Below are 27,062 nucleotides of genomic sequence, written 5' to 3'. Positions count from 1 at the left end.
GGCTGTACTGGTCTCTTTGTTCTGCCTTAACATTTTCTTAACAATAAACTTTGGAAAGCTAAAGTTTCCGTTTTCTGGGTGGTCGGTATCCTGGGAGTAGTCCGTTGCGATATAATGAATCCCCTCCAGATCCCTATGCCTAAAAAATGATTCCAATACAATAGCATTTTCATCGACATCGGATACTCGTCGCCACTTTTAACCGGGACCTCGTCAACAAGCAGCCCTTGCATCCGAAGGATTTCGTTGTTGCAAGATCGGTCATAAAATGGCGATAGCGAAAAGTATTCCATTATATTCGTGGGGAACAGTCCATAGAACTATTTATAAAGAATATTTCGTACTTCCAAAAAGCCCAAATCATAAAAATAGGCTCTTTTCAGCGATTCTGAAGAAAGCGGCTTTGCCTCCTGCGGCGCGGAGGATTCCTTGGACATTGCAGTTGTCACTTTGGACAAACAAATAATAAATAAAAACTTTATTGAATTTCGCCTGGTTGCAAAACCATTTCTAGTAGCATTTCTCTAATTTGAATAAATAGGTTGGGAATGTGGATGATTGCAAGCATCGATGTCTCTGAGATGACATCAAGTCCGGTGGGAAGAGCTCCCCTGTGTTTAATATAAGCCCTCAGCTCTCCAATGCGAGAGATGTGCCTTTCTGAGCACCACATTCTTATTTCGGAAAGGTACTTCTCGGGAGTGCCCTCAAGGCTATTGGAAAGGGCATCCACAATGCTCATCGATTCGGGCAACAATTTCATTGGCGATGAGAAGCATGTCGACAAAATATCGTCCGCGTGTAGCCTAAATATCGACCAAATGCACCGATTGCTCTCATTGGTCAAAATGCTCGATTTTGGATTAGGATGGTGTGAGCTTTTCATCCCAGCATGAACGTCTATTATGGAAAAGGTGGATGAATTTAGTGCTCTGATCGATAAAATTGATTCAAAGAAAACAGCCAAGAGACTCCACCTGTGATCTAAGATAAGAACTGATGCGGCAATTGGGAACAGCCGTGGCGAGGTCCACGGAGATTTGAACAAACGCTGGTCTTCGCCCAAGCCTAAAAATAGCTGCAACAGAGCCTCATTTACCCGAGAACGGCCATCCAGCAGGGGGACACACTTGAAAAGCGAGAGGATCATTCCGACGCTAAGATCGTCTTGCCCATGGCCCCATGAAAAGTGATAGTAATAAAAGATAGGTAAAAGCAGAGAATTCCTAGTTGCTTCATAAATAAAGTTCCAGTAGTATTTACAAAATGAGGAGGAAGATGACGATGAAGGCAAAAGTAGCAATTTTGTCCTTATTATCAATTTGCTAAGGCCAATGTCAAAGATGCGTGGAAAGAGCCTACGCACAGTTGATGGGTTGAAAAAGGCAGCCTCTATCACGTTGTTGGCAAATTTCTTGTCAATGAACAGTTCATCGCTTTGGGAATAAAGATCCTGAAGCAAGGGAATTATATTCCAGTCGGAAATGCCAACCAGCGACCGCATTGGGAGCCTGATAATAAAATCGGATCTGAATGCATCGCCGCATAAAGATAACAGGAAAAGTACAAAGTCAATATTTCTATGGTACAGCTTCCAACATCCAAAATTGTCGGCAACCACGAAAAGGGCCTCTTTCAATACAGCAGACTTGTGCGCCTTCAGTGACAACAAGATCCCAAGCAGCTGGGGGAAAAGAAGCATCCTGCAAAAGACGCCAACCAATGAGATTATCATCGATGAAATAAAAGTAGACGATCGTTCGTCCACGCCACATTCACTGACCTCGTCATAAAAAAGCTGCAAAACACCAATGTCCCTTTCGAGAGCAAAATGCCGCGTAATTGTTTCGAGCAGTGCTTTGATGTGTGGATCATCGCTATAAAGAAATTTAGATTTCGCCCTGGCATACACTCCAATCATCGCCTCGCGGTCTCTTGAAGATGACGACTGCACAATGGCCCATCGATAGCATTCAGCAGGCAATGAAATATTAAATGCCCTCTCAGACCGTATAATGATATCGGCAAGCGTCGGTATTTCCGATCCTATTTTAACCCGGTATTTGGAGAAAGAAAAAAAGAAGCTACAAAAGAAAGAAGGAGGCCAATGGTATTTTTTTGGATTCAAGAGCATTTCGCCGGGAAATGTCTTAAGATACGGATTTAGCTTGTGTTTCATCCCTGGCGTATCAAGCTCTGCAAGCATTTGATAAAGAATTAGGTGCTTTTCATAGCTATTGTTTGAATGCAAATAGGCAAGGAAAAATGCCAATTTAGTGTTGGGGCAAGCCATGCATTCGTCGGCCAATGTTTTTGTCGGTGAAAAGGCCTTTAAATATATGTATCTGCTTAGACGATGCAAAATCGATACCATGAGTCCAGAGGGAAAGATTGCAGTTAGCCGGTTTAAAATAAGCCGGATTTCTTCCGTAGTGCTTACGTAGTTCATTGAGAGCAAGTGGGAAATTGCCAATCGCGCCTCAATCCCATTTTTCAGTGCACATGCGGCTTCAACAGGATTTACAGAATTAAAAAAATTGGCCGATAGCAACGAGGAAAAGCATCTTCCGAAAATAAGCCTTCGCATCAAAGAGAAATGTCTTTCCCCAAACTGGACGATCCCAACGAGTTCAAATTAACGGGCCTTAAACTTTTAAATTCAATTTGCCATCCAAATTGAAAATTTTGTTGGTGATAACGAAAATTTATCAAGATCTTAAACCCTAATGTGGACCAATTACCTTATACTTTTTTATCTTGTTGACAAATAGGACAAATTAATGGTGTAGTAGCCTTTTGCTATAAATACTCGCGAAGCCGTTTTTAATATCAGGATGACAAAGCCGTATGTAACGAATTGCTTAACGCCCGTGAAAAATGATCAAAAAACAAACCTTGAAAAGATGAAGCAAGTCAAAACGAATGTCTCGACTTTAGCCAAGTCAAATCCATCGGATCATATCGAGCTTGCAAGAGAACTGCTGGCAGATGCCCTTCGAAGGGAGGCTAGCATGTCTTCACAGAAAATAGTCGAACCGTTTCCAGAAGAGCTCGTTACTGATTCTCTCAAATGGAGTGAATCGGAAAGACAAAGACACTTTGAGAATGGGCTATCTCTTATCGCTCAAGGAAAAGTTGCCGTTGTAACGCTTGCCGGCGGCCAAGGAACGCGATTAGGGTCTTCTCATCCAAAGGGCTGTTTTGACATCGGACTGAAGTCAAACAAAAACCTATTTGATTTACAGGCAGGCCGAATTCAAAGGTTGGAAGAGCTGGCTAGAAAAACTTTTCAATGTAAATCTCAAAATGCAGACACACCGTTAATTAAATGGGCCGTTATGACAAGCCCAGCCACCCATCAGGAAACGGTCGCTTTTTTTAGGAAACATTACCCGAGCAATAAAGCTCCGCTGTTTTTTATACAAGGGCAATTGCCCTGCTTTCGCGAAGAGGCGCCAAACGAAATTTTGAGGAATTCATCCTCCGATGTATGCAAGGTTTTTTTTCTTTAGGAAATCATTGTTTCTCCAGATGGCAATGGTGGTGTATTCCAGGCTCTTAAGCACAGCAAGATTCTTGAAGCTTGGAGGGATGCTGGGATCCTTCATGTTCATGTGTATTGTGTTGACAATGTATTGACTCGGGTTGCAGATCCGTATTTCATATCTGTGTGTGCGCAGGCAAATACGCCTTGTGGAATTAAGGTACACATGGTGAAGTTTTTTATTCGCAATTAGGTTGTGGAAAAAATAAATCCCTCTGAAAGGGTGGGTGTGTTGGCTCTAGGAGCCCGAGAATCACCGCCCACATCATCTGCATTGAACCTTGGAATCCAAATGGTGGAATACTCCGAACTTTCACCAAAGTTGGCATCGCTTACAAAGGAGCGCGGCTCCTCGTTAGTATATAGATTTGCAAATATTGCAAGCCACTATTTTTCGCTTGACTTTTTGGAAATGGCTGCAACAAGGCTTGATAACTCCTCTAAAGCCACCCAAGCGACAATCCTACCTGCGCACATTGCCAGGAAACATATTAGAGTCTATCCTGATGCCACCGTTTCAGGATTAAAGTTAGAAAGATTTATATTTGATATTCTTCATCTGCTCCCCTCGCCGAAAGACCTGGCTGTGATGCTAGTTTCTAGAAAGGAGGAATTTTCTCCTCTCAAGAATGCCTCTGTTCCGGGAAAAAAAGAAGAGGGTACTCCAGAAAGCTGTAGGGATGCACTTTATGAGCAATTCCAGAGATTATTTGACAAGGCTAACCTCTCCCCCGTCGTTTCTAACGAGGTTGTTGAGATCGAGCCGTATAAATGGTACTTTGGGGAGCCCATTTCCGATCTTGACGTTTTAAGGGACATTTTGGCAAAAAAATAAACATCCACAACAATTGATAGCCGGCCGGTCGCTTTCATAGGCTAAATGCAACACATGGTCTCGCCATTGGATCACAACAGGTCTCGCCATTGGATCACAACAAGTCTCGCCATTGGATCACAACAGGTCTCGCCATTGGATCACAACAGGTCTCGCCATTGGATCACAACAAGTCTCGCCATTGGATCACAACAAGTCTCGCCATTGGATCACAACAGGTATCGTGATTTTGAGATATGCTTTTCGCAGATAAAAAATAAGCGTGTTTTTTGTTTATGTTTAATTCTTTGCATTCAGGGGCAATATCGATGGCAAGTTTATTGGAGTACATGGCCAGTTTCAGATGCGAGTTTTGAAGAAATTTATCTGATTGGCTCATATTGTATCAATCAATTCTGATCATAATTTGTTCCGTCCTTTTTAGCAGCAATATTTATGTTAGAAGGCTCAAGTAGCAACATCCACTCGTATCAGGCACCATGCGGCGACAGATCAAATACCGTGCCAAAAACTAGCAGCCGGGGCAGGATTTACAGGAAAAGGAAAATCCTCCTATTTTTGGCACTAATTTTGTTTCTTTGTATGGCCAAAATTTTTATAATTTCCTAGGCGGTGTTATTTTCATATCCTTCTATTATTCACCAAGTTTATTGAATACCTCTTCATCGACTGGAAACATCGGGAAACAGTCAAAAACGGTGCCCATTGGGGTGTACACCAAAGCTGCCGTATCAAGCGAGGTTGGTCTGTGTTCAACAATTGGAAAAAACACCCTATTGGCCGGGGGAAGTGCTGTGGATGCCGCCATTGCTTCCTTAGTATGCATAGGGGTCGTAAATAATTTTTCATCTGGAATTGGAGGGTATATTTTGGCTGAAAAGTGGTAACATGTAGGGGCGGCTTTATCCTCATCAGAGAACCAAATGGGACAAGCATAGTGATCGATTTTCGGGAGACAGCACCCTCTCTTGCATATAAAGAAATGTTTGAAAACGATGTAAGCCAAATTGTTAAAGGCCCTCTATCTATTGCCATTCCAGCAGAAATAAAGGGCTTTTCAGAAGCTCACAAAAGGTATGTGTAGCGTGCATTTACCGAACATGTTAGATTTGGAAAATTACCGTGGAAAGATCTCTTTTGGCCCTCAATTAAGCTAGCAAGGGAAGGGTTTAGAGTGCCATCGGAATTGGCAATGCGTTTAAAGGTATCAGAACAATTGACCCTCATTAAAAGAAATTCGAGTCAGTTATTCTCAACGAGGAGGGATTATCAAAAACATATACCAGAAACGGGTCCGTCTACAGCGAGGGCGAAATCCTAAAAAGAGGAAATCTAGCCTCGACACTTGAACTTATCGCTGAACAGGGAGCAGATGTGTTTTACCATGGCCAACTAGCCAAGACTATGGTAAAAAACCTAAGAAAAGCGGGGGCAATTATTAGCCTGAAGGACCTAGGATCATATAACGTCGTCATCAGGAAGCCCTTGGAAGGTTTTTATCGCGACCGAAAAGTGATCACTGCTGGTATTCCTGCAAGGTATGCATGGAATTCGTTTATTTCAGTGGCTCCATCGTGCTTCAAGTGCTAGGAATTTTGGAACGCTTCAAATTGAACCGTAATACAGTGGAAAACATCCATATACTTGTTGAGGCTTTGAAGCATGGCTATGCAAGCAGATCTCTTCTTGGTGATCCCGTTCCCCCATTCAAAGTACGTAAAGCCGTTTTTTATGCATTAGGAGACTCTCGAAGCATTCGAGAAAAAAATCGTCTCCGCAGGCATGGCTGATATGAAATCCAGCCTCATTTCAAAGGCATGAAGATTGGTAGATTTTTATTGTTAGGAGCAAACGTTTCCGCCCGAATATTATGACGTGCAGTTTGAGGAGAAAGATGATCATGGAACTACCCATGTGTCCGTTCTAGATGAACACGGCATGGCGGTATCTTGTACAAGCACGGTAAGGCCCATCGCACGTTTATAGCACTAATTTACCAGGTAAATCTGGAGTTTGGAAGCAAAGTGTTGGACCATGAGACTGGAATCCTCTTTAACAATGAAATGGACGACTTTTCGTTAAGTTCTTTTAATAATTCGTTCATCCTGCCTCCAAACCCGCATAACTTTATTGGTAAGAAGGGCGAACATCGTTCTCACTAAATATCAGGGCCTAGAAAACGGCCTGCTTCTTCTAGCAGCCCACTGATCATACTTGGAAGAAATTCGTCAAAAGTGGAGGCAGTGCTTGGCGGCGCTGGCGGGTCTAGAATCATATCCGCAACCATACAGGTTAGAATGCAACAAGTAAATAATCTGCTAGACCGTTATCAATCTTTTCGACTACAAGATGAATGCAGAAGAAAGTGTTTCCCACCTTCGGCTGTATCATCAATACAAGCCAGACTTTGTTCGTTCTATACCCGATTTTCTAATCCCAATAGGTTGAATTGGAATTTGGTGCAGATACCAACATTGTTAAACATTTGAAATCGAGGGGCCATATTGTGAACATTCTTTCTGCATTTAAATATTTATCAATGGTACAGCTAGTATACCGGAATCCGGTCAATGGAGTTATCGAAGCCGTCTCGGATCCCAGAAAACAAGGTGCACCCGATGGCTACTAATAAATTTTACTTTTAAAAAATGGCATTTTAATTGGACATTACCAGCAACAGACCAATCAATCAACGATGCACTTTTCGACCCATCCTCAGGCAATTAATGCTGTGAAGCTTTACAAAATGCTGCTAAAAGAAGCCAGAAACTTTCCACAATATAACATACGCGAGTATGCGATCAGGAAAATTAAGCGGTCCTTCTCGGAGGGCAGAAACTGCTCTCCAGAAGATGCACAGCGACTATTTCGGGAGGGCACGAATTCTTTGGAGCTTTTGAAAAGGCAATCTGTAATTTACTCTCAATATTACTCACCCAGATCCGCCCAGTAGACAAAGTATTGCCGATTGATTTTAAATTTATAAACCACCATTTCAATTTTAAGGTTTTGCCGGTGCATACGAGACTTTTAATCACTTTAACTTCAATGAAAGCAAGTATGATCTTGCGTTCACACAAGAGATTGTTCTCGCTGATGTCATCGAAAAACCAGGCGATTTTGCCCGATCTTGACTATGATTACAATGCCTTGGAGCCTTATATTTTTGCAGATATCATGCGGCTTCACCACACAAAGCATCACCAAGCCTATGTGAATGGCTTCAATACGGCAATGGAACAGCAGCTAAAGGCAGAGTCCACAAACGATATTGGCGCTCTGATAGGCCTGCAAAGCATGATCAAATTCAATGGCGGTGGCCACATAAATCATTCGATTTTTTGGAAAAACCTGTGTCCCACGAAAGATTTCGCAGAGCTTGATCCAGGCAGTGCGCTGTACCAGGCCATTGGCCTTCAGTTCGGCTCGCTCGAAAATATGCAAAAAACGCTATCCGCAAAGGCGGCAGCGGTCCAGGGATCCGGCTGGGCATGGCTTGTATGCTAGCTTTATTAATTCGAACGCATAGGGGTTTTGCAAAGACAGAAAGCAGCTCGTTATGACGACCACTCCAAATCAAGATCCCCTCGCGACAGTAGGATTGGTGCCGCTGTTGGGCATTGACGTGTGGGAGCATGCATATTACCTGCAATATAAGAATGTGAGGCCCGACTATCTCAAGGCAATATGGAACATTATAAATTGGAAAGACATTGCAAGCCGGTATCAATTGGCCAGCAAATAGGAGCTTTGATAAAACGAGTAAAATCAATAAAATGGATTTATCGCAACTTTGTCATATTTGATTGATCAATTTCATTTTGAACAAACATCAAAAGTTGGCGAGTCTGGAATGTCTTTTGCTGTGCGTGCAAAGCTGCTTTCTCCAGCGGTGGCGTCGTTTTTCATCAGTGGCATTCTTTTTTATCTGATTTTCCTCTATTTTTCAACCAAATTCGACGAATCCAGGGAGCATGTGTCTTTTATGCGGCCAAAATACGTTGAAATTGTAAATGATAACCCCGGCCATCCCAATCTTCCGTACCGCCTATTCTTGTACATAGAAGCTACAAATGAGATCAATTTGCAAAATGAAAACCTAAACCAGGTAAATGGCAAAAATTTTAATAATTTTTCGCGGTTCAATCGGTTGTTTTCTGGAATCCCCGTGATCTTCATCCACGGCAATGCAGGAGCTTTGCATCGTACTCTGAAAAGATAAAGTCGCGTTTCGACATAAAGTTTGACTATTTTTGCATTGATTTTGCCGAGGAGCTCAGTGCCTTTTCGGGGCAAATTCTCGAGCGTCAAGTAGAGTATTTGACAGAAATCGTCAAATTTCTTTCTGGCCTCTACTCTTCCATTGGAAATAAGCAAGAAATCATTCTTATTGGACACTCCATGGGCGGAATAGTTGCTAAAGGTGCTGTTTATATGGATCATCAACTCTTGGCCCACGCCGATGTACCGTCGGCAGTGAAAATGGTAATCACTCTCAATACTCCGCACGCACGTTGCTTGGGAGCTCTTGACCGCAAGTTTGAGGATCTTTTTTCCAAAATACATCAAAGCCACCTTTCAAAGATTGTTCGCATCCCAAATGGCGATGCTGGCGCGAATGTCGTTCCTCCGCTGATTTCGTTCTCTCCAGGCACTAGAGACATTATTGTCCCTTCTGAGCTATCAATCGTTGAGGAAAGCGATCTGCAATTTACTCTGAATGTGATGACCTCCGAAATGCCGCTGGTTTGGGCATCGATGGAACATCAAATGTCGGTTTGGAATTTCCCCTTCATAAAGGCTGTTCACATTGGGCTCATTTTTGGCCTTCAAAACGAAAAATTGAGAAACAGAAAAAATCCCAGCCTATCTTCAAAGGCGTTATTATCGGACCTATCAACATATTGGAAAAGTGGCAATATCATCGACGACGAACCCGATGTTTCGAACATTCCAGCCAGGGAAGTATCATATTCAAGCACCAAATCGGGTCGGGATGATATCTATTATCAGGAGATCCTTTTGCCTGCAAATGGGGACATTTATTTGGACCATAATGACTTGGCAGGGCTCATCGGAAACAATCGACATTTTGCGCTTATCTTAAAAAGTGCCTCATCAAGTGCAGCCCAATTTTCGACGAGCTTACAGCCCGTTAAAGATCATATCATTATTGAAAATATCACGTCAATTGAGGTGGAAAACGGAAAATTACGAGCAGTATCTGGGCTCATGGGCCCACATATGAATCTTCCAGAGTCTTTTTACCCCGCTGGTTCGAAATCTTTTTGTCTCAATTCGGTATATTCATCCATTAACATCCCGTTCCATTCGCAATTGAAAAGGGATATTATCTTGCCTGCGATGATAATCATTCTGCCTTTCAGGGCAACATCCTTGGATCAAAGCTACATGTTTCTGCCCCCGAGTCATTCGGTTTTCGAATCTTTTTCTCCATTTGTTAATTTTTCAGGTAGCAACTCGTATTTAGATTCCATGGTCCATTCGGAAGAGACTCAATTTTTGTCTTCCAAGCTAAACTACCACCAAAAGTCCCGCTTTTCAAGTTTATTGTCTTGGGCCTCTTCGCCGTCATCTTATATTTCCATCATTAGCAATAAGAAATCCTTGCCTGTGGACCCGAGCGCTGCAAAACTCTCGGTAAAGCTATCGTTTGGGCTTTTGGATTATTTTTTTGCATATTTCCTTAATTATGATGCCATAAGCGTTGCTAGCTCATCTTGTTCAATGTCACAAATCAAAATCTCAATACTTAACTTGAGGCCAAAGTATCAAGTTCTTCGCCTTACCGTGTTTCTTAGAGCCAAATCAGATGTGATCGCCAATTCACCACCCAATGCTATCCAGGCTTTCTTCCATTCGCAAGTTGAAAAGAAATATTTAGATATTAAGCCAGAATCGGTCGTTACAAGGGGCGGATCAAATACCTACCGCTTTTCGCATTTAATTTCATTGCAAGATGCCAAGCCCGGGGCTCCTCTTGATCCCCTAATCATTAAGATGCTAATTGATCCACGATACGAAGTCCACGAATCGATCCTGTTTACTCCGGAAAAGCTTTTGGGGATTTCTCTGGCTTTCAAATGGTATTTTCCGTGGATAATGTATTTCTATCCCGTCATATTTTGCCTCTTTGCTGTTTCGCTACAGGCCTCTGCTAATAGCAAGCTTCCGGTGAGGAAAATGATCTTTTGCATTGCTGTAAATTGCCTGGCCATCATGTTTCTTAGGATGTTTCTGCATTTTCAAATGAATATTATTCCATCAAGTCTGGAGTATCTATTGATGCTGATGTCTCTTTATTTTACGGTGTCCTTTTTGTCGATCACCGAGATCACGATGGAACTGGTCTGTGTGGTGTTTGAATCGCTTTACTATTTGCTTGGATCCAAAAGTCCATTTAGCTTTGTTCTTTTTTCTATTTTCAACCAGCTCGACAGGTTGGTTCTGCGAGTCGGGTTGTTTTTATACGTTGTCTTTCCCTTTCACCCAAACTTGTTTATTTATTTCCTCGGCGTCATATATTTCCATACTAGGAAGAGGTCTTCGAGTATCTACTCTGGTTTGATTTGCTCATTATCTTTGTTTGGGATGATGTCTTCGGTGCATAGTGCCATGATTCTTATCAAAGAGCTTGGTTGGAAATGGAAAAGCCATCCATTTTCGTACTTTCCCAATGAATCGCTGGTTCTGCTTTTTTTTGAAACATCCACCTTCAACAGACTAATTAACATGCTGCCAAAAAGACTTATCGGGCCGCTTTTGATGTCCACTACTTTTGCCTTATGGCTTGTAACCATTTGTACAAATCCAGTGCTGAGTGCTTGTAGAATTTACATTTATCCGATCGTGATCTATGTTTTCTTACTTTTCTTGCAGAAACATCGGTCTTTAAATAAATGTCTTTAGCCAGCCAGTCGAGCATCATTGCACACGAAATTGGGAGTGAATTTTATCGAGGCCGGTGCGTTGAATGGCCATTGAACTCACTTGCTGTTGTTTTGATGACCGAGGTATTTACCCAGATACAGAATGCAGCTGTACGCACGTTCCCTTGATGGTGAAAGCGAGCGTCCCCTTAGCACTGCTAAAGATGGGGCATAAGGAAAAGATCCTAGCGGCGGCAATCCTCGCGGTGGAAACGATAGTATGGTGGGTCCAATGGTACATTTAATCTAACACGCCCAATCTAACGCTATTGTGCAAACATACGACGTGATCAAAGATTTAAATATCAGGCAATATCGGAATATGAGGAGATGGCTCTTGGCCGGCCGCTGGAGATGCTCACAGATGTAGAGGCCCTGGAAAAGGTCTTGAAAACCACAGGCCTTGATGCTGCCGGCAATTGGGCGGAATTCGCAGCAATGGTATCTTCAGCACCTCCATCGAGCTTTTGCTGTTTGGGATTGCTAGAGGCCGCTTTTTCCTTGAACCTTTCAAAGGCGCGACATGCGAGATGCTCACCAAGCGCTCCAAATTCGGTTTGAAGCGTAGGAATCCACACCTGATCTCGGAAAGCAACCCAGGTGTCGTGGGCTAGCACAAACGAGCGGTTGGACTTGAGATAAGTCTTGAATTCATCATAAAGCACCCTTTTGGCGGCATGGCTCCTTTTCTTTTCCTCGCGCTTTTGCGAAAGCAGAGCATCTGCACATGTAAAGTACACGAGGCGACGAAGTCCTGTTCTGTAGTTTTTCTCCAGCATTGCAGTTGGAATTCTGGAAGACAGAGAAAAGGGGCGCAACGAAAATTCTTTATCACGCAAAGGAACAATTTCTCTGAAATCTCTGCACGAAAAAAAGAGATTTTCTAAATGATGGAAAAGAGACTGAACAAAAGACTTGATTGCGCGATTTCTTGGCGAAATCGGAGAAAGCCCAGAAAAAACCTCTGAACGTTGCGAGATCTCCTCAGCGTGGATGTAAATATTAGCAAGAGCCTTTGGATCTGTAAGGATCTCGTGCGGATATTCTTGCAGGTATCGATTAACTTGGGCGTTAAAGGCGCTCTGTTCGGCTTCAAGCCTATCAATGACATCATAGAACAGATCCAGTGGACAGCTGCCACTTGCGTTTTTTTCAAGCAACTCTTTGAATACGGGAGAATCCTTGATTATTGGGTAAGCATTTTCAATCCACTGGGACGACGAAGTCAGTAGCCCCTTGTGGACCAAGGACTCCAAATGCAAAGCGAAACAAATTCGTCGTCTAATTGCATCAGCTCTTTCCTGTTCATTCCTTCGTCGCTCTTCAAGGTAAAAAGCCTCCTGGTCTTCCAACACAATGCTCTCATATGCAAGTAAAAGATCCAATTTGGAGATGGCGTTAAAATCCGGATCCTCTTGATGCCATTCATCCTGCTGCTCAAGTTGAGGCATTATGGTGTCCCACGAACACGTATGGAATGACCACTTGATCTTTTCAAGCAGCATACGAAGTTTTCCCTTGATTTTCTTTTGCATCTCCAGCTCCAAGGCATGCTTTTCTTCTCTCAATTTGTCTATTGTCTCTTCAAAAATCATTTCTCGCTCCCTTTCAGAAGAAAGGGCCAGAAAAGCCGGCTCGCCAGTGAATAGCGGCATAACGGAGCGCCATCTTGTAGTGAGGTGGATTTTCGGCGTTTTTTCTAAAATCGCCTTAAATGCCATGCGTTTCTCTTGTTCTGCCTTTTCCGCCAAGGTCCTTTCTCGCTCTCGTTGCAACACAAGATACTTTGCAAAAGCCTCCTTTCGCTCCGAAACTGTCTTAAGGGCGGAGGAATAGATTGGATCGTTGATAATTAATCGAAGGGCCGATTCCCATGTGTAGTCGGAAGAAATTCCCGATTTTCGGAGAAGATAGAAAAACTGATCTTCCGGGATCATCTCTGCGATCTCCGATGCCCTCAGTTGTGGAACCGTATTTTTGGAAAGAGGATGTGTCCATGAAGATTTTTTGGCTTCAGAATTGAAGTAATATATTTTGCCTAGCGAAAAAAGTAAAAATAGATGCAATACCTTCTGGTGTCTTAAAGGCGCTCCACCCTGCAGGCAAGGTAGGATCCTCGACCACGACATTGGCAGGCTTTTTTTCAGAGGCATCAAGCTCGGTGGGGATTACCCACGAGCTTTTCTTGGTTTCCTTGTTATAGTAATATGTTTTTCCTTCTGCCGTTTTGTGAACACTCCATGCGGAAGTAAGAGGCCGTTCAGATTGCCCGTCTGCATTAAACGGAGCTTGGTTTTCGCTCATCGTAATGATATCAAAATTAAAATTAAATAAAATTTGCAGCCAGTTTTTCAACTTGAAATTTTAATTGCCGTATTGGAGGGGGGCGGGGTAGCCTTACCGCTACATAAATACGAGCTAAGAATCAAAGATACATGGCAAATATCGGATTCGACTAATTTACTAATAAGCAATGAAAAAATTCGCAGCACACCGTAAAAAGCGTCCTGTTGCAAAGCTTTCGCAATTTGAAAACAAAATGTTTTCATCAAATTAAGCATTTAAGCAATGGTCCCGGAATTGGAGATCATTTTTGCCATTTATCTGGCCCTTTTAAATCTTTAACCAGTCTTTTAAGAAATTCAACAAGCGAATGTTTGCGCGTGGGCTATGTAGATCCTGTAGATCAGGTGAATTCGGTAGGATCCTTGGATCTGGATTTTTGCTCTAGGTCTCTAGGAAGAGGTTTGGCCCAAATCTTTTCGCAATGTCTGCACTTTGTCACGGTCTGCTTTCTTCACACCACGTGGCATTTCATTGACATTCCGATATGCACCAATCATTGATTTGGGCATTTGCAATTTAAATAACAATTTGGAATGCTAGGGTTGCTTGTCAACTTTATATATTTTAAAAGGCTTTATGATAGACAGCGTCGCATGGGCTACCGTCTGCACGTATGGGGCCTCTTTGAGCGCTTTGGATAGGAAGGTTTTCAGGGAAATCAAGAACATGGATCGGGATGCTTCTTACCTTGTTCTGGCACATCAGGTCCTCTTTGCAGGTCGAAACACCCAGTCTTTGGCTTTGGAAGGTCCAGCCCCAAAACCAAACACCTTGTTCAAGCTGAGTGACCCTACTGCCTGGATATATTCGCTCAACAAAAGTAGGCTGTACAAAACGATTCAGTTTTTCCCGCTGCATCTTTGCCTCACCCCTGCTGTTGGTACCGGACATCGCTGTAGCGACGAAAACCCTGCATTTCCCTTTATGGACGAAAGTATTTATGATCCAGAATTTTTGGTGTATTACCTTTTGATTTTGCTTCGGTATCACCCCTGCAACGTGGCCGCTGATCGCAAGTTTCTTCGACTATTCTTTTCACACCACTGCTTTGCTGTGTTGGTCGTGATGCTTTCTTCAGAATGTCCTTATATGCGAGAGGGTGCCTTCCAATGTCTTGATATTTTTTCTAAAAGAATATTTCTCCTTCCAAATATCGTAAACGAGGATTTTCCAGAGATGCGGCTTGTACGATGGCTCTCCACACTTGTACAGAATATCTTTTCCGAACAAGACCGGCGGGACGTTTCATCTGGCAAGACACAGCTGGCCCCCATTGTTGCAAGGCTATTTGCCGAATATGCTAATGTATTAACGGTTGAAAACCATCAGCAGCCATCTGCTTTGTCGTCTTTGCCGAGCTTTTCGATCGCTCTTTATTCGGAGCTGGTAAAAATTTTAATTTCTCATTCGACTTTGATTTCGAACGACCTTCCTATTTTTACCAATTTCTGGTTTTCTACCATCCCAGAAAGTGCGCCCGTCAAAAGATCATTCATATTGAAAATCCTTCGCCAAGGAATGAAAAATTCGCTGGATGAAGAGATCTTTCGCAAAAGGCATATCATCGAGCACCTGCTGGTTCACTTGCTTTCAATATCGAGCGCATCTTGCTTGCCGGACATGGTTGCCATTCTCGAGGTACGAGCTTTTTATTGAAATTTCCTGTAGTGCATCCAATCAAGCATAAAGATTGGCGGCCAGCCAATAATAGAAAAGTTTGTCAAGCAACACTCGATCATTTCTAATTTATTTATTTTATTTTCATATCAACTTCCACTGTTATGTTCAAGCAAAAACGAGCTTGTCATGTTGAGCAAATCGATTGCTTTGGATATCATACTGAATCTTGAATGCTGTCTTTCGGAAAATGGAAACCTTTCGCCTACCGAGCGGATTTTCTACGCCTTTCAGCATGCATCGCTCAAGGAATTACTGGCAACTGGCGACAAAAAAGTGGCCAATTAATCCCATCAAAAGGCAACTGGTCAAATTTGTCGATATTTTCAAATTAATTGCAAATAAATGCATTTAAAAGGCCTTGGCATTGTGTACACACCAATGGGCCGTCAAGGAATAAATGCACCGGTGTGTTACGGGCAGTTTAAAGTCCAACTAAAAGTTTTCATCATCATGATGATGATGATGATTTAGGGTCAATTTAAAATCCACTCGATTTTATATTTTCATTCGATGTCCTTTCAAATGCCATCATTTTCCTCGATTGGTAGTATATTGGAATCTTGCGATTCCGATGGCGATTCCAATTCTTCGTATATTTCATTTGCACCTGAGATCAATGCTTTGGAAATTTCCATTGAAGAGCTAAGGGTAGCTTTGCAATGGTTACCTTTTTAGGCTCTTGAACTTGTATATGAAAAAGAGACAAGGGATGGTAAAAACGGGCCAACAGACGATGTCACTTTTTCCTATGCATGGGGACTGACTCGCAGTAAGTACCAAAATGACTGCAAGAAAGGCATACTTATGCTGAAAGGTTGTCCTGTTTCTCTGATCGATAGAGTTGCTCGAGCGATCTCCAGATAGAAAGCGAGATTGTCTATATTATTTGGCGATTGCTTACTACCGCCAAGATGATCTCGTGGCTGCCAGAAAATGCGTAAACGACCTCTTGGCTTTCGAGCCAACCAATGAACAGGCACTTGCCGTACAGCGCCTGATAAAAAAGAAAATTTCGAGAGGTTCCTGGATGTCCCTTTCATTTGTGTAGATGGTCTGATCGGGATTGCTATTGTGGGCGGCGTTGCTGCTGTCATCACCGGAACCCTATTTACCCTGTTCTCATCAAGGCGTTCTGATTGATACCTGGCTAGAGAGGAGAGGGGACGTTGAGTTTTACTTGTAAATTTTCAAGATTTTTAGTGTAGGAAACATTTCCGGAATAAAAATTTAAATCCCATCCCCATTGACACCATGATGTTTCCAAAGGAAAAAATTGTTACAGCCGCCTGCTCACAGCCTTCTGCCAGACTAAGATACGTCCCCTATGCAAAGAGCCATGTTCCAAGGTATCATCAGTGGATGTCGGATCCAGAAAATCTTGGTAATCAATCTCCATTCATCCTCTCATAGAGAACACATCTTCGGAATGCTTTCCATCTATTGAGGAGCAATATCAATGCCAAGCCAGATGGGAAAGGGATCCTGAGATGATCTCAATCATTGCAGAGGATATTTACGATAACACGATGGTTGGGGATCTTAATGCAACGCTATGCCCGGTCGAGGAATTCCAGCATCCCTCACTGTCGGCAGATCTGGTGATCGAGCTTCAGGTGATGATTGGCGACTCTCAAAACAGGAGAAAGGGATTTGCAAAAGAGTCATTGGAGCATTTGATTTCCCATGTCGGTATGCATTGTTTTAACGCTTTAGAAGCCGTACTGAATGGACAGGAAATCTCGTGCATTGCAATTGCAAAGATCCTAGAATCGAACGACGCCAGCATTGGGCTGTTCAAATCGCTGAATTTCAAATTTCTCCGAAAAATTGAAGTCTTTCAAGAGTGCTGGTATTATCGCCATTTGTTTGGCCCCAACATTTGACATGTCAAAATCGATGCTTTATCATGAAAATTTATCTTTGGATCGTTTATAAGAAGATGCATCGATGCGGTTCCTTCTTCCACATATGTTTATGCGCAACATTTTTCTTGTGATCTTTTTTTGTCTGTCGTACTCTTCGTTTATTGTGGACGCCATAAAATGCACCCTGGAAACGGCAAAGGACGTGTGTCCACATAGCTATCCATGTTGCTTCAAATATGGGCATTGTGGAAATACGGAAGAGCACTGCACCATCAAAAGTGGATGTATATTTGGATGTTGGGACTCCACACTGACCACCGTTTCTCTGAATACGCCTGCAAAAAAAGAAATCACCACTGACTTTGCATCTCCCCAAGCAAAAGCATTTTCTGCTGACGACAAAAGGTCACTTGATGTAAAACCGAAACCCAAAAATAATGACAAGAAAGGGTCCGTCTCATCCAAGAAGATCTTTTATGGATGCTCAATTCCACAAGCTATTTCGCTCACCTTTGACGATGGTCCCTCTTCCTTCACAGATGGCATTCTCGACATTCTTCGGGATTATGGAGTCAAGGGAACCTTTTTTGTCATCGGATCAAATATTAACACTTCTTCTTCTCGAGCAACTATCAAGAGAATTGTCGCCGAGGGCCATGTATTGGGCTCGCACACGTGGAGCCATCCGGATCTTACTACCATCCCAGACGAAGAAATCATCGACGAGATGAAAAAGACTTCAGACATGATCTTTGCCTCTGCGGGTACCATATGCTTTCCAACTCGTAGGTGTCCGCCCAAAGTTTATGAGACCCCCATATGGCTCAATCAACGAGCGTGTGCAAAACATTCTGCAGAAGCAGTTGAATTACACCATCATCTTGTGGAACTTGGATTCAAATGATTGGAGGCACTACCGTAAGCATCCTTCAAGGATATATGCGTCGTTTGTGGCTGCCCTTCCGCCGAACAATATCGGGCTCTCGAGCCATGAGGCTGCTGTGGCCACAGGCACGCGCGAGTCTCCCGGTTGGATCTCGCTTCAGCATGATCTTTATGAGCCCACGCTTTTACAGCAAGAGGATATTATCAGCCTTATAATAAGAAGGAATTTCAAAATCGTCCCGCTGCTCACTTGCATTGGCGATGCCAATGGATCTGCATATCAGTAACTTGTTTGTTTGCAATAAATTTTGTCCAAACCCGTGTCGGCGTGCAAGCCTCACAACGTCTTCTGGATGCGAGGTGCAGGTTCAATCAAGGTGTTTCAAATGTTCTCTCGTCAAAGGTCGACAATTTAAAGTAATCACACATCGATTGCACTTGCCAGCCATTTTTATCTCCAAATGTGGATCTCATGTTCGCCAAAAATATCTCTCAATTGACTTGGAGCTGAACTTATTTTTCAGCACAAATTAATTTTAATTGCGAGTGGCTTTTTCATTGACAGCCTAAGCTTTATCGATGTCTCTGTTTCGCTTTGGACGTTCAAAGATACTCCCTCAATGGCCCACGCGAGCCTCATCCGTTTTTTCACAGCCTTTTGTTGTGGATGCCAAATTCTTGGCACCGCCCCATGTCAGAAATATGCTTGTTCCAAAACCATTTGCGCCATGGGGCTGCAATTTACGTTGCTACTCTGTCGTCAAAAAATCAGGAGCCAAGGATCCAATTGGCACGTTGGCGCTTTTATGGAAAAAATTTATCTGGCGGGAAGAGCCGTTTTTTCTCAATCAGCGAAGGATATTGATTGGCTCTGCCATTGGGCTGCTGGCATTGAGCAAAGTTCTCAACGTGCAAGTACCGCTGATTTTCAAGAAAATCATCGATTCTACCGTTGTGGCTCCCGATGCATCTTCGATGCTTGGTGCCCCGTTTTTTCTATTGCTTGGGTGGACGGCGGCCCGCCTTGCGTCCGTGCTTAGTGGCGGTATGATAACGAGATCAATTTAATGGTTCGTAGAGTTGAGAAACGTTTGTTTCTCAAAAGTTACACAGGGTGTCATCAGAGACATTAATCGATATGCATTCGAGTCCCTTACCAGTCCCGTTTTAGAGAGGCAAGGAGATACTGGCCGACCGGTTGCCCACGTGATTAAAATCCTGGATCGGGGTGCCAGAGCACTTCAGGGCCTGACTTCGTCGCTTTTTCTGAACATTACGCCGACAATTTTGGAGTGTCTCGTGGTCATTGGTATGCTGTGGTCGTACTTTGGATGGCATGTCGCAGCCATTTCCATTACCGGGGTCACGCTCTACTCCACATTGACCATGGTGATCTCGGAGTGGAGGCTCTCTGTTCGTGCACAAATGAATGCCGCAGAGACAGCAGTCTCTGCCTCATTATTGGAGTCCATTTTGAATAGCGAGGCCATTCACACAACACCAAAGGCAAGGGTCGTCGAGAATTGCAGACATGAACGACTTTTGGAGAATTTTGAGAAATCGTCGTTGAAAACGGCCTCCTCGCTTGCCATTCTCAACGGCGTCCAAGGTGTTCTGATTACAAGCTCTATGGCAGCAATGCTTTGGCTTGGACTTGTAGGCGCTGTAACCACACCTGGTGATCTCGTTTTGATGCACGGGCTTCTGTTTCAACTAGCAAATCCGCTTGGGTTTCTCGGAGTGGCGTATAGAGAGGGACGCCAGTCCCTCGCTGATGTAGAGTCTCTTCTCCAAATGCTCTCTAGGAAGGATTCCACGACTAGCCACAAGGCGATCATGGTATATGATGATGCAGTCAAACAGCAAGCGAAAGGATCGATAGGTTTGGATCTACAAGGACCCAGTATACACCATGTGGGTACATGTTCACTGTTTCCGGTTGGAAAGCGGCGAATATTGCTGGTTGGGGCTTCTGGTGGAGGAAAATCGACTTTGGCACGCAGACTTGCCATGGAGCTGGGATCTCGATGCATTTGGATCCCTCAAGACGTCTCGCAGCTTTTTTCTAGAAGCATCTTTGCAAATATTGCATACGGGGTCGAACCGGAAGCAAAACTGACACCCCTGCAAAATGACAAATTGAAGGAGATCGTTCAAAATGCAATGCTTGCCGCCAATCTCCCACTGGAGATGATGACAAGGGAGGTTGGCGAGCGCGGTTGTAGCCTTTCTGGCGGAGAAAGGCAACGGGTTTTGATTGCAAGAGCGTTTGCGAGGCTTTTTGCAAGAAACTATTTGTCGTCCCCATTAATGGATGGACAAGCTCTTCCTGCCCTTGAGATGGTCATTATGGACGAACCAACTGCCTGGCTAGACACACTTACCGAAGTCAGAGTGTTAGAGGCGCTCTTTGATGGTCTTGGAAATATTCCTCTCGTTATGGTCACACATTCGATCCCAACGGTAGCAAACTTTTCCGATTGGATTGTTGTAGTTGGCAGTGATATGTCAAAACAGCCGATTATTCTCCAAGAAGGCCACTGGAAAGATTTGCTTGCCGTTCCAGGCCCTTTTGCCGATTTGTGGAATGTCACTCCATCAAACAACGAGCTTTCTTGTTGAGCGTGCCATTTCTACGCTTTATAATCAAATTATGTTCACTGCGCAGAGACTTAATTCTTTTTTTCTATCAACTATGATTTCGATATGGCGGGGCGCCCAGTGGTTAATTTTTTTACAAACTTTCTGTTTATGCGTGCCGGTCGGTAATTTGTTGTTCGAGTCAATTGAAACCTTGCAGCGGTTGGGGTATTTAAATTGCCACTGGAGGCCGCCGGTTCATGCTATGGATATTGATCTTTTTGATGAGCCAGTATCACATTTGCAGGTGGCCAGTTGAGATAATTCAAATGCACAAAGCCGCCAGTTTCCAAGTGCGATGTGAAAATTAATCCATTGAATTTGGGCATGCAACTTACCAGCCGATGTGCAAGTGTGATTATTGGCCATTTCAAACGGCAAAGAGTTTGAAGCGGAGTGCAGCAAGTAAATGCCACATGGTGTTGAATAAACTTATGTCGTTATCCTAGTGATTGCATCAACGAGCATGCAGTGAGTACAGTCGTTTAAATAATTACTGGGCATGCTTTAGGGTGTACACATGGACCTGGGAGCGGATCACAGGGTCGCCCTTGTCATGTTCAAACATGGGTTGCATCACGATGGTATCTGTCTTCACCACAATAAATGGCGGAAAAGAAAGCCCCGGAAAGGTGTCGTTGTGTCCAGCCTCTTCGGGAGCGCGGCCATGTGCAGCCAGATGGAAAAAGTTCAAATCCTCGCTTATTTTGTGTGGCCGATGGTGAGAAAAGGCCACTAAAAGCATGGCGTCGCGGCTATTTTTATTGAGAAGAGCCGATGCCGTGGCCAACAACGGGATATGCTGAGAGTGGTTGAAAATCAAATCAGAGAGAATAATCAAATCAAAGCCATCTGGATAGGCAGCGCGGATTTTGGATATCTCCTGCCGATCTCCCCATCGCAGACCGCTAGCCTTGATATGGGAGGATCCCTTTTTGATGTTTATAGAAATGTTTTGGTTAACAATCTTTAAAAGGGTTTCTTCTGGATATTCGGTGAGAAGGACCTCCTTTGCATCAAGCTGATGCGCTACAAGCGATGGGAGGCCCGCGCCGCATCCCAGTTCAAGAACACGCTTTCCGCTACAATGGGGAAGAAACGTTGTTTCCAGCAGATCTGCAATTGCTACACTGGCATTCCATAGGCAATTTGCCCAGAGTGAGTGATGTTGGTTGAGCAGGGTTAGCTTTATCTCGACGGGTCGAGTTTTCATATGATGTGAAAAGGACCGGACCGTTTGTGGGGGTTGGCCTCCAGAACTGGCGGCGACGGCATCGTCTTCATTGGTATGGAACAGATCTTGCAACATGTTTGAAAAACCTTCCGAGGCCAACGAAGCAGTGTTACAAAATAATTAGGGCAACAAATTTGTAAACTTGGTAAAATAAAAAGGCGCCTTAATAATACGGCAGTCCTATTGGTGCGTGTGGGCCATTGTTAATTTATGTGTGTGTATAAATGGGCACGTCCTGATTCCCGCTCACTCAATGCTATCGCTAATGTGCAGGTGCCCAGGCATGTGACAGACATTCTATCTCGGGTGCAAAAGTTGAGGATCCACCGTTATCAAGGATCCACACTGATTGTCCAAGAACAAAAATTAAAACGCTTGAAATAAAAAAGCGCACCATTAAAGCGTTTATTAAAAAAATAGCATTATGGGATGTACATCCCGAAAACGAAAATGTACGCCGAAATTTTCTGCTCCTCAACGAGCATTTATACAGAAATCGCCTCTTCCGATAGCTTCATGGGGGATGAAGCAAATTGGACGGCGTCGTAGATAACCCTGATCATAAGCGAGCAAGAGGGACACCGTGCCACCTCTTCGCCTTGGGCGAGCTCATCGAGATGGATAAGAAAGCGGTCGCCACAGGGACAAGGATACGAATAAATTTGCTCGGACGCGTTAAATTCAAAGTCCTCGATTTCGATCTCGTCATAAAAGAGCGACGACATCAAGCTTCAGCTTTGTGAAAAATAATTTCAACCGGAAACTTTAATTTGTAAACCTTCCATTTGAGGGCTAATAATGCGCCCAATTTTTACATGCAATCTGCTCGACTCGCCGCGCCATCGGCAAATGTGCACTTTCCCTCTCTTTCGCCATGCTCTCTATTTTACCTGGACATTGAGGACAGGGATCTTTCTGCCAAATTGATTTCTACGCTTTCGTCGATTGGACTGGTATTTTTGTCTGGTTTAATTGCCGTAGAAAGTTACAAGCTTCTTCAGTATCGATGTGACACACATGGTTACAAACAGAGTGTCCTCGGACGATTTGAGAAAGCTAAGGATCGATGCACGGGTGTCTCAGCCGCAGGAGCCGCCAAAATCGGCGCTCTGTCCCTCTCCAATGGCCAGTCCAATTTCATCGACCACCTGGAAGCCAACAAAGGAGGGGTTGTTGACGCCGGTTTCGGTGTTTTCGCCATCCGATTGCAAGTAAGTCTAGTTATTAGCAACTCTCAGGTCAATTGCGATGATTCTTTCCGCCACGGTCGGGTCTGAAAGACAGCGGTCCTTGGATCTTATAAAAAAGGCGCTTGAAATGAAAATTACAATTTGGTCGATCAACCGTATGGCGTTTGCAAGCATTTACTTTATCGGTAGAGCTATTTACCATCCTACGGTCGCTCAATGTCAAAGTGCCGCACAAAAAATCAAAGGACAATTCAAGCCTCCTCCAGGCGCTTCAAGAATCGTCTGGAAAAATCAAGATCGAAAAAAAGGCAAAGATTTCCAGGTTGCTGACACACACAATATCGACGGCATCGACAACGTCTTTGATTATGAAAATCAAGCCCTCTGCCACAGTAAAAAGAGCATCCGAGAATTTCAAGCTGTTTGAGCATCATTTTGTGATGATCCAAGATATTTTCCACTATTACAAGCCGATTTTTAAGGAATATCCGCCGGCAACGTCTGGCGACAATAACCAGGTGGCGACATATCCGACGCTATACCTTGCTGCTGCATTTGGATTTTGCCCATTTCTTGTTCAGTCGGTCAGAAAGTCCGGCGTTTCTTCGAAGGGCGTTTCATCGAACGTCGGTGTCCACCATAGCTTCATGTCTTCAATGGCACATCAAAAGTCTAGATATGAGCGTGTAAAAAAGCCAGGGTTTTGCGAATGCTGCTTGGAAAAATACACGGACATGGACGAGGTATGTTTAGCGTGGATGTTAATTTTCAGCATATAAAAGAGCCGTTCCACCGGAAATTTGCAAAATCATCCAAAAACTATTCGGCTTTAGACGAGCTTATCAGCTCTTCGTTTAAACGGATTCTCCTCGATCCCTCCCAAACAGCATCGCAAGAAATTTCGTCCCAAGATTACTTGTCCTCAGCCATTTTGGCTCCACTTAGCCTATCCGAGCCAGCCAACCAAAAGGTGCCGAGATCGCTGAGAAGGACTCTTTATCCAGCCGATTACAATTTGGTTTACAGCAGCATTGAATCGTCTTATTCGGAGCATGATCCTGAAAACACCTCGCTACTGAGAAGCCCCCATGTTGATTCGATATTCAATCTCTCATCGCCGATTGCTAAAAGATTCAACATCACAAAAGTGACGCTTAAATCTCCCAATGATGGCAAATCTAAGATGCTGCAAGGCAGCATGGCCGCAAATCCAGGCTCTTTTCCAGCACCGCAACCATTGCAATTGCATGCCATCAACGCCCGGTGTCCGGAGGAGTTTCCCCACCATCCATTTTCCTTTGCATCGATCGGAAATTCCCCCGCACCTGCCAAGGGAAATTTAGACCCACAAGCTGAGAAGCTCTTTCCTTCTCAGCATCGCGCCCTTCATGGCACGCCCAACTCCAGCAACAAGGAGAATGTGGACATCGAAAGGGTATCGACAATTGAGAAGCAATTGTCGTCCGAGTGTCCTCTTAAACTGAAGGATTCCCATTCAGCATCGCCCTCAAGTCCAATTTGTGCATCCAAAAAGCGGATTTGCAAGGCAGCATCGCCGCTTTCTGTTCTGACAAAAAAGGCCTTGAAAAATACGGCGGGCCAATCAAATTCAAATGAAAACTTCAGCATCGGAAAAAGGAACCTCAGAACATCGACGCTTTGCAACACCGTTGAAAGCAAATATAGAAAGGGAGATGCCATATGTCATGGCGACAAAAACGATGGCAAGAGTTCGGACCTCAAGTCAAAGAGGATCCTGCTTTTCCCCATGTAGCGTGTATTTAGACAAAACGGGCCAATTCACTCTACACACACACACACACATGCCGTGTTGTTGAGCCTTGCATGGCCGATCCGGTTATAATAAACATTAGACTGTAGGCAACGCAAGTCAGCAGCCCATGCAACATTGCATGCGATGAAAGTTCGACATTTATTATATAAATAAAAAATTACCAGCGACGGCCGCCTCTAGAATAGGAATTGGTGTTGTATCTAGAGCCGCCACCGCCACCCCCGGATCCATAGCGCGAGTTGAAGGCATTAGAACGGCCCCCGCCTCTGTTGCGGACCATGTTTTCGATGTCGGGGTCCACTTCCTGGCTGGCCTCTTTCAGCACAGCAATAAGATCCTTTGCACATCTGGAATTATCCTGCGTGAAGTACGAGATGGCAGTGCCGTATGTATTGGCTCTTCCCGTTCTTCCGATTCGGTGGACATAGTCCTCCACAGACGAGGGGAAATCGTAGTTTATCACAAATCGAATGTCTTTCACATCAAGGCCGCGAGCAGCAACGTCCGTTGCAACCATCACCGAGCACCTTCCCGTTTTAAACTGAGCAAGCGTATAGTCGCGATCAGCTTGGGTTTTGTCACCATGAATTGCGAGGGCAGAGTATCCTTCACGCTTGAGAAAAAGAGCCAAATCATTTGCGGTTCGCTTTGTTGCCGTGAAAACGATGGTTTTGTTTTGGGTCTCGCGAGAAATGTTTTCAAGGTTTCGCAGAATAAATGTTCTTTTGTCGTCTTCAGAACAGACTCGCACAATCTGACGCACTCTGTGATTTGCAGAGATATAAAGAGACCCAATGTTCACTTGAATCGGGCTGCGGGAATAGTCGGCCGCTAAGCGCTGAACCTCCTTTGGCCAAGTGGCACTCCACATGAGCGTTTGCCGGTCTGGTCTGATTTGGTCCACGATGGCTCTGATTTGGGGCTCAAATCCCATATCCAACATACGATCTGCCTCGTCCAGGACCAGATACGTGATCCGCTTCAAATTCGTTCGACTGTCACGGAGCATATCGATAAGACGGCCCGGAGTTGCAATAAGTATTTCCACTCCACGAGACAGCTCTCTTGCTTGGGGGCCCTTTGGAACCCCGCCATACACAGAAAGAGATCGAATTCTGGCGGAACGTCCAAACTTTCTGCATTCTTCTTGAATCTGAACGGCAAGTTCGCGTGTAGGGGCAAGCACAAGGCAAATGGGCCCATCTCCAGGTCTTATGCTAGGCTGTGCAGTAATATGAACGATTGCAGGTAGGAGATATGCAAGAGTTTTTCCAGATCCCGTTTCGGCAATGCCGATCATATCGCGCCCGGACATGGCCATCGGCCATCCTTGAGCTTGGATCGGAGTCGGCTTGGTAAACCCTAGACTTTCTATTTCTCGAAGAACCGAAGGAGGCATGCAGGCTTCAGAAAAGGATACCACCGGCTTTGGGATATTTTCGCCAGAAACGGTGATTCCCATCGACTTTCTTATCTCAAAAACTTCGGATGCCGTCAAGGCCGAAACGCTTGGGGCTTCACGGTAAAAGTTTTTCTCAAAAGGCACTAGTTGCATATTTTCCCACGATTGCGTTGGAAGCCCCCCAGCAAAGTCGTCTTTTTTACTGTTTGAAGATCCATATGAATTGCCATATCCGCTATTCTGATCTGCATATTTACTATTGTAAGACGATGGCATGGAAGATGCAGCGGCAGAGGATCCAGAAAAGTAATCTCCGGAGGAAGAGCTGGAGGATTGGTAACTGTAACTGGAGCTCATGAATGGAAATGCAAAAAAAAATTACTTTTTGCTTAAAATTTAAAAAGTATTTTAATAAAATCGCCCGCCCAATCGGGGTTGGCCACATTTAACCGGGTTCAAGTTCTCATCAACATGAGCTTGCCATTTGTTAATCGGGGCATTTTAAGCTGCCGCAAAGCAAGCTGGTATTGCTGTTTTTATTTGAATAAACACCGTGACTATTTACATGAGCAGGGGGGTCTCGTTTCCATACGATATTATTTTCCCCTTTAACTCGTTTGCAGTGTTAAAAGGAAGGGGGTTATTGGGCGTGAAGTGGTTGCTATAAATTAATTTTTGAAAACGCAAATGGATTCT

General features: G+C 44.0%; 13 protein-coding genes across 13 annotated transcripts; 9 read left to right on the top strand and 4 right to left on the bottom strand.

Annotated features, from left to right (window-relative positions):
- Positions 1 to 478: 478 nt before the first annotated feature.
- On the bottom strand, positions 479 to 2,374 carry DI09_11p380 (uncharacterized protein; the record flags this gene model as incomplete). The annotated part of the gene is made up of 1 exon (XM_013383966.1): positions 479 to 2,374. One exon carries the CDS (start codon positions 2,372 to 2,374, stop codon positions 479 to 481), a length of 1,896 nt encoding a protein of 631 aa, XP_013239420.1.
- A 460-nt stretch (positions 2,375 to 2,834) lies between these two features.
- On the top strand, positions 2,835 to 4,379 carry DI09_11p370 (uncharacterized protein; the record flags this gene model as incomplete). Its single annotated transcript, XM_013383965.1, has 3 exons — positions 2,835 to 3,368; positions 3,513 to 3,704; positions 3,738 to 4,379. 3 exons carry the CDS (start codon positions 2,835 to 2,837, stop codon positions 4,377 to 4,379), a joined length of 1,368 nt encoding a protein of 455 aa, XP_013239419.1.
- A 435-nt stretch (positions 4,380 to 4,814) lies between these two features.
- DI09_11p360 (uncharacterized protein) lies at positions 4,815 to 7,008 on the top strand (the record flags this gene model as incomplete). Its single annotated transcript, XM_013383964.1, is given in 11 exon segments — positions 4,815 to 4,959; positions 4,989 to 5,241; positions 5,274 to 5,453; positions 5,487 to 5,583; positions 5,613 to 5,917; positions 5,944 to 6,091; positions 6,225 to 6,341; positions 6,380 to 6,512; positions 6,549 to 6,685; positions 6,702 to 6,822; positions 6,845 to 7,008. The coding sequence occupies 11 exon segments, from the start codon at positions 4,815 to 4,817 to the stop codon at positions 7,006 to 7,008; spliced, it is 1,800 nt and encodes a 599-aa protein (XP_013239418.1).
- Positions 7,009 to 7,074: 66 nt separating this feature from the next.
- DI09_11p350 (superoxide dismutase) lies at positions 7,075 to 8,124 on the top strand (the record flags this gene model as incomplete). The annotated part of the gene is made up of 3 exons (XM_013383963.1): positions 7,075 to 7,290; positions 7,320 to 7,877; positions 7,909 to 8,124. 3 exons carry the CDS (start codon positions 7,075 to 7,077, stop codon positions 8,122 to 8,124), a joined length of 990 nt encoding a protein of 329 aa, XP_013239417.1.
- A 240-nt stretch (positions 8,125 to 8,364) lies between these two features.
- Positions 8,365 to 10,765, top strand: DI09_11p340 (GPI inositol-deacylase; the record flags this gene model as incomplete). Its single annotated transcript, XM_013383962.1, has 3 exons — positions 8,365 to 8,487; positions 8,604 to 10,574; positions 10,631 to 10,765. The coding sequence occupies 3 exons, from the start codon at positions 8,365 to 8,367 to the stop codon at positions 10,763 to 10,765; spliced, it is 2,229 nt and encodes a 742-aa protein (XP_013239416.1).
- Positions 10,766 to 11,634: 869 nt separating this feature from the next.
- DI09_11p330 (putative pre-mRNA-processing protein Prp40) lies at positions 11,635 to 13,633 on the bottom strand (the record flags this gene model as incomplete). The annotated part of the gene is made up of 2 exons (XM_013383961.1): positions 11,635 to 13,367; positions 13,399 to 13,633. 2 exons carry the CDS (start codon positions 13,631 to 13,633, stop codon positions 11,635 to 11,637), a joined length of 1,968 nt encoding a protein of 655 aa, XP_013239415.1.
- A 618-nt stretch (positions 13,634 to 14,251) lies between these two features.
- On the top strand, positions 14,252 to 15,331 carry DI09_11p320 (uncharacterized protein; the record flags this gene model as incomplete). The annotated part of the gene is made up of 1 exon (XM_013383960.1): positions 14,252 to 15,331. The coding sequence occupies one exon, from the start codon at positions 14,252 to 14,254 to the stop codon at positions 15,329 to 15,331; it is 1,080 nt and encodes a 359-aa protein (XP_013239414.1).
- Positions 15,332 to 15,877: 546 nt separating this feature from the next.
- On the top strand, positions 15,878 to 16,403 carry DI09_11p310 (mitochondrial membrane fission protein; the record flags this gene model as incomplete). The annotated part of the gene is made up of 3 exons (XM_013383959.1): positions 15,878 to 16,003; positions 16,031 to 16,124; positions 16,195 to 16,403. 3 exons carry the CDS (start codon positions 15,878 to 15,880, stop codon positions 16,401 to 16,403), a joined length of 429 nt encoding a protein of 142 aa, XP_013239413.1.
- Positions 16,404 to 16,606: 203 nt separating this feature from the next.
- DI09_11p300 (uncharacterized protein) lies at positions 16,607 to 18,124 on the top strand (the record flags this gene model as incomplete). Its single annotated transcript, XM_013383958.1, has 3 exons — positions 16,607 to 16,736; positions 16,862 to 17,204; positions 17,437 to 18,124. The coding sequence occupies 3 exons, from the start codon at positions 16,607 to 16,609 to the stop codon at positions 18,122 to 18,124; spliced, it is 1,161 nt and encodes a 386-aa protein (XP_013239412.1).
- A 560-nt stretch (positions 18,125 to 18,684) lies between these two features.
- Positions 18,685 to 20,727, top strand: DI09_11p290 (ABC transporter B family protein; the record flags this gene model as incomplete). Its single annotated transcript, XM_013383957.1, has 2 exons — positions 18,685 to 19,150; positions 19,211 to 20,727. 2 exons carry the CDS (start codon positions 18,685 to 18,687, stop codon positions 20,725 to 20,727), a joined length of 1,983 nt encoding a protein of 660 aa, XP_013239411.1.
- Positions 20,728 to 21,238: 511 nt separating this feature from the next.
- Positions 21,239 to 22,054, bottom strand: DI09_11p280 (uncharacterized protein; the record flags this gene model as incomplete). Its single annotated transcript, XM_013383956.1, has 1 exon — positions 21,239 to 22,054. The coding sequence occupies one exon, from the start codon at positions 22,052 to 22,054 to the stop codon at positions 21,239 to 21,241; it is 816 nt and encodes a 271-aa protein (XP_013239410.1).
- Positions 22,055 to 22,794: 740 nt separating this feature from the next.
- On the top strand, positions 22,795 to 24,002 carry DI09_11p270 (Hsk1-interacting molecule 1-like protein; the record flags this gene model as incomplete). Its single annotated transcript, XM_013383955.1, has 5 exons — positions 22,795 to 22,932; positions 22,961 to 23,190; positions 23,218 to 23,527; positions 23,550 to 23,912; positions 23,952 to 24,002. 5 exons carry the CDS (start codon positions 22,795 to 22,797, stop codon positions 24,000 to 24,002), a joined length of 1,092 nt encoding a protein of 363 aa, XP_013239409.1.
- Positions 24,003 to 25,121: 1,119 nt separating this feature from the next.
- Positions 25,122 to 26,723, bottom strand: DI09_11p260 (uncharacterized protein; the record flags this gene model as incomplete). The annotated part of the gene is made up of 1 exon (XM_013383954.1): positions 25,122 to 26,723. The coding sequence occupies one exon, from the start codon at positions 26,721 to 26,723 to the stop codon at positions 25,122 to 25,124; it is 1,602 nt and encodes a 533-aa protein (XP_013239408.1).
- Positions 26,724 to 27,062: the final 339 nt, after the last annotated feature.

Source organism: Mitosporidium daphniae, assembly GCF_000760515.2.
Source record: "Mitosporidium daphniae strain UGP3 chromosome Unknown contig-11, whole genome shotgun sequence".
NCBI classification, from domain to species: domain Eukaryota; kingdom Fungi; phylum Microsporidia; genus Mitosporidium; species Mitosporidium daphniae.
This window is presented reverse-complemented; position numbering and strand designations above follow the sequence as displayed.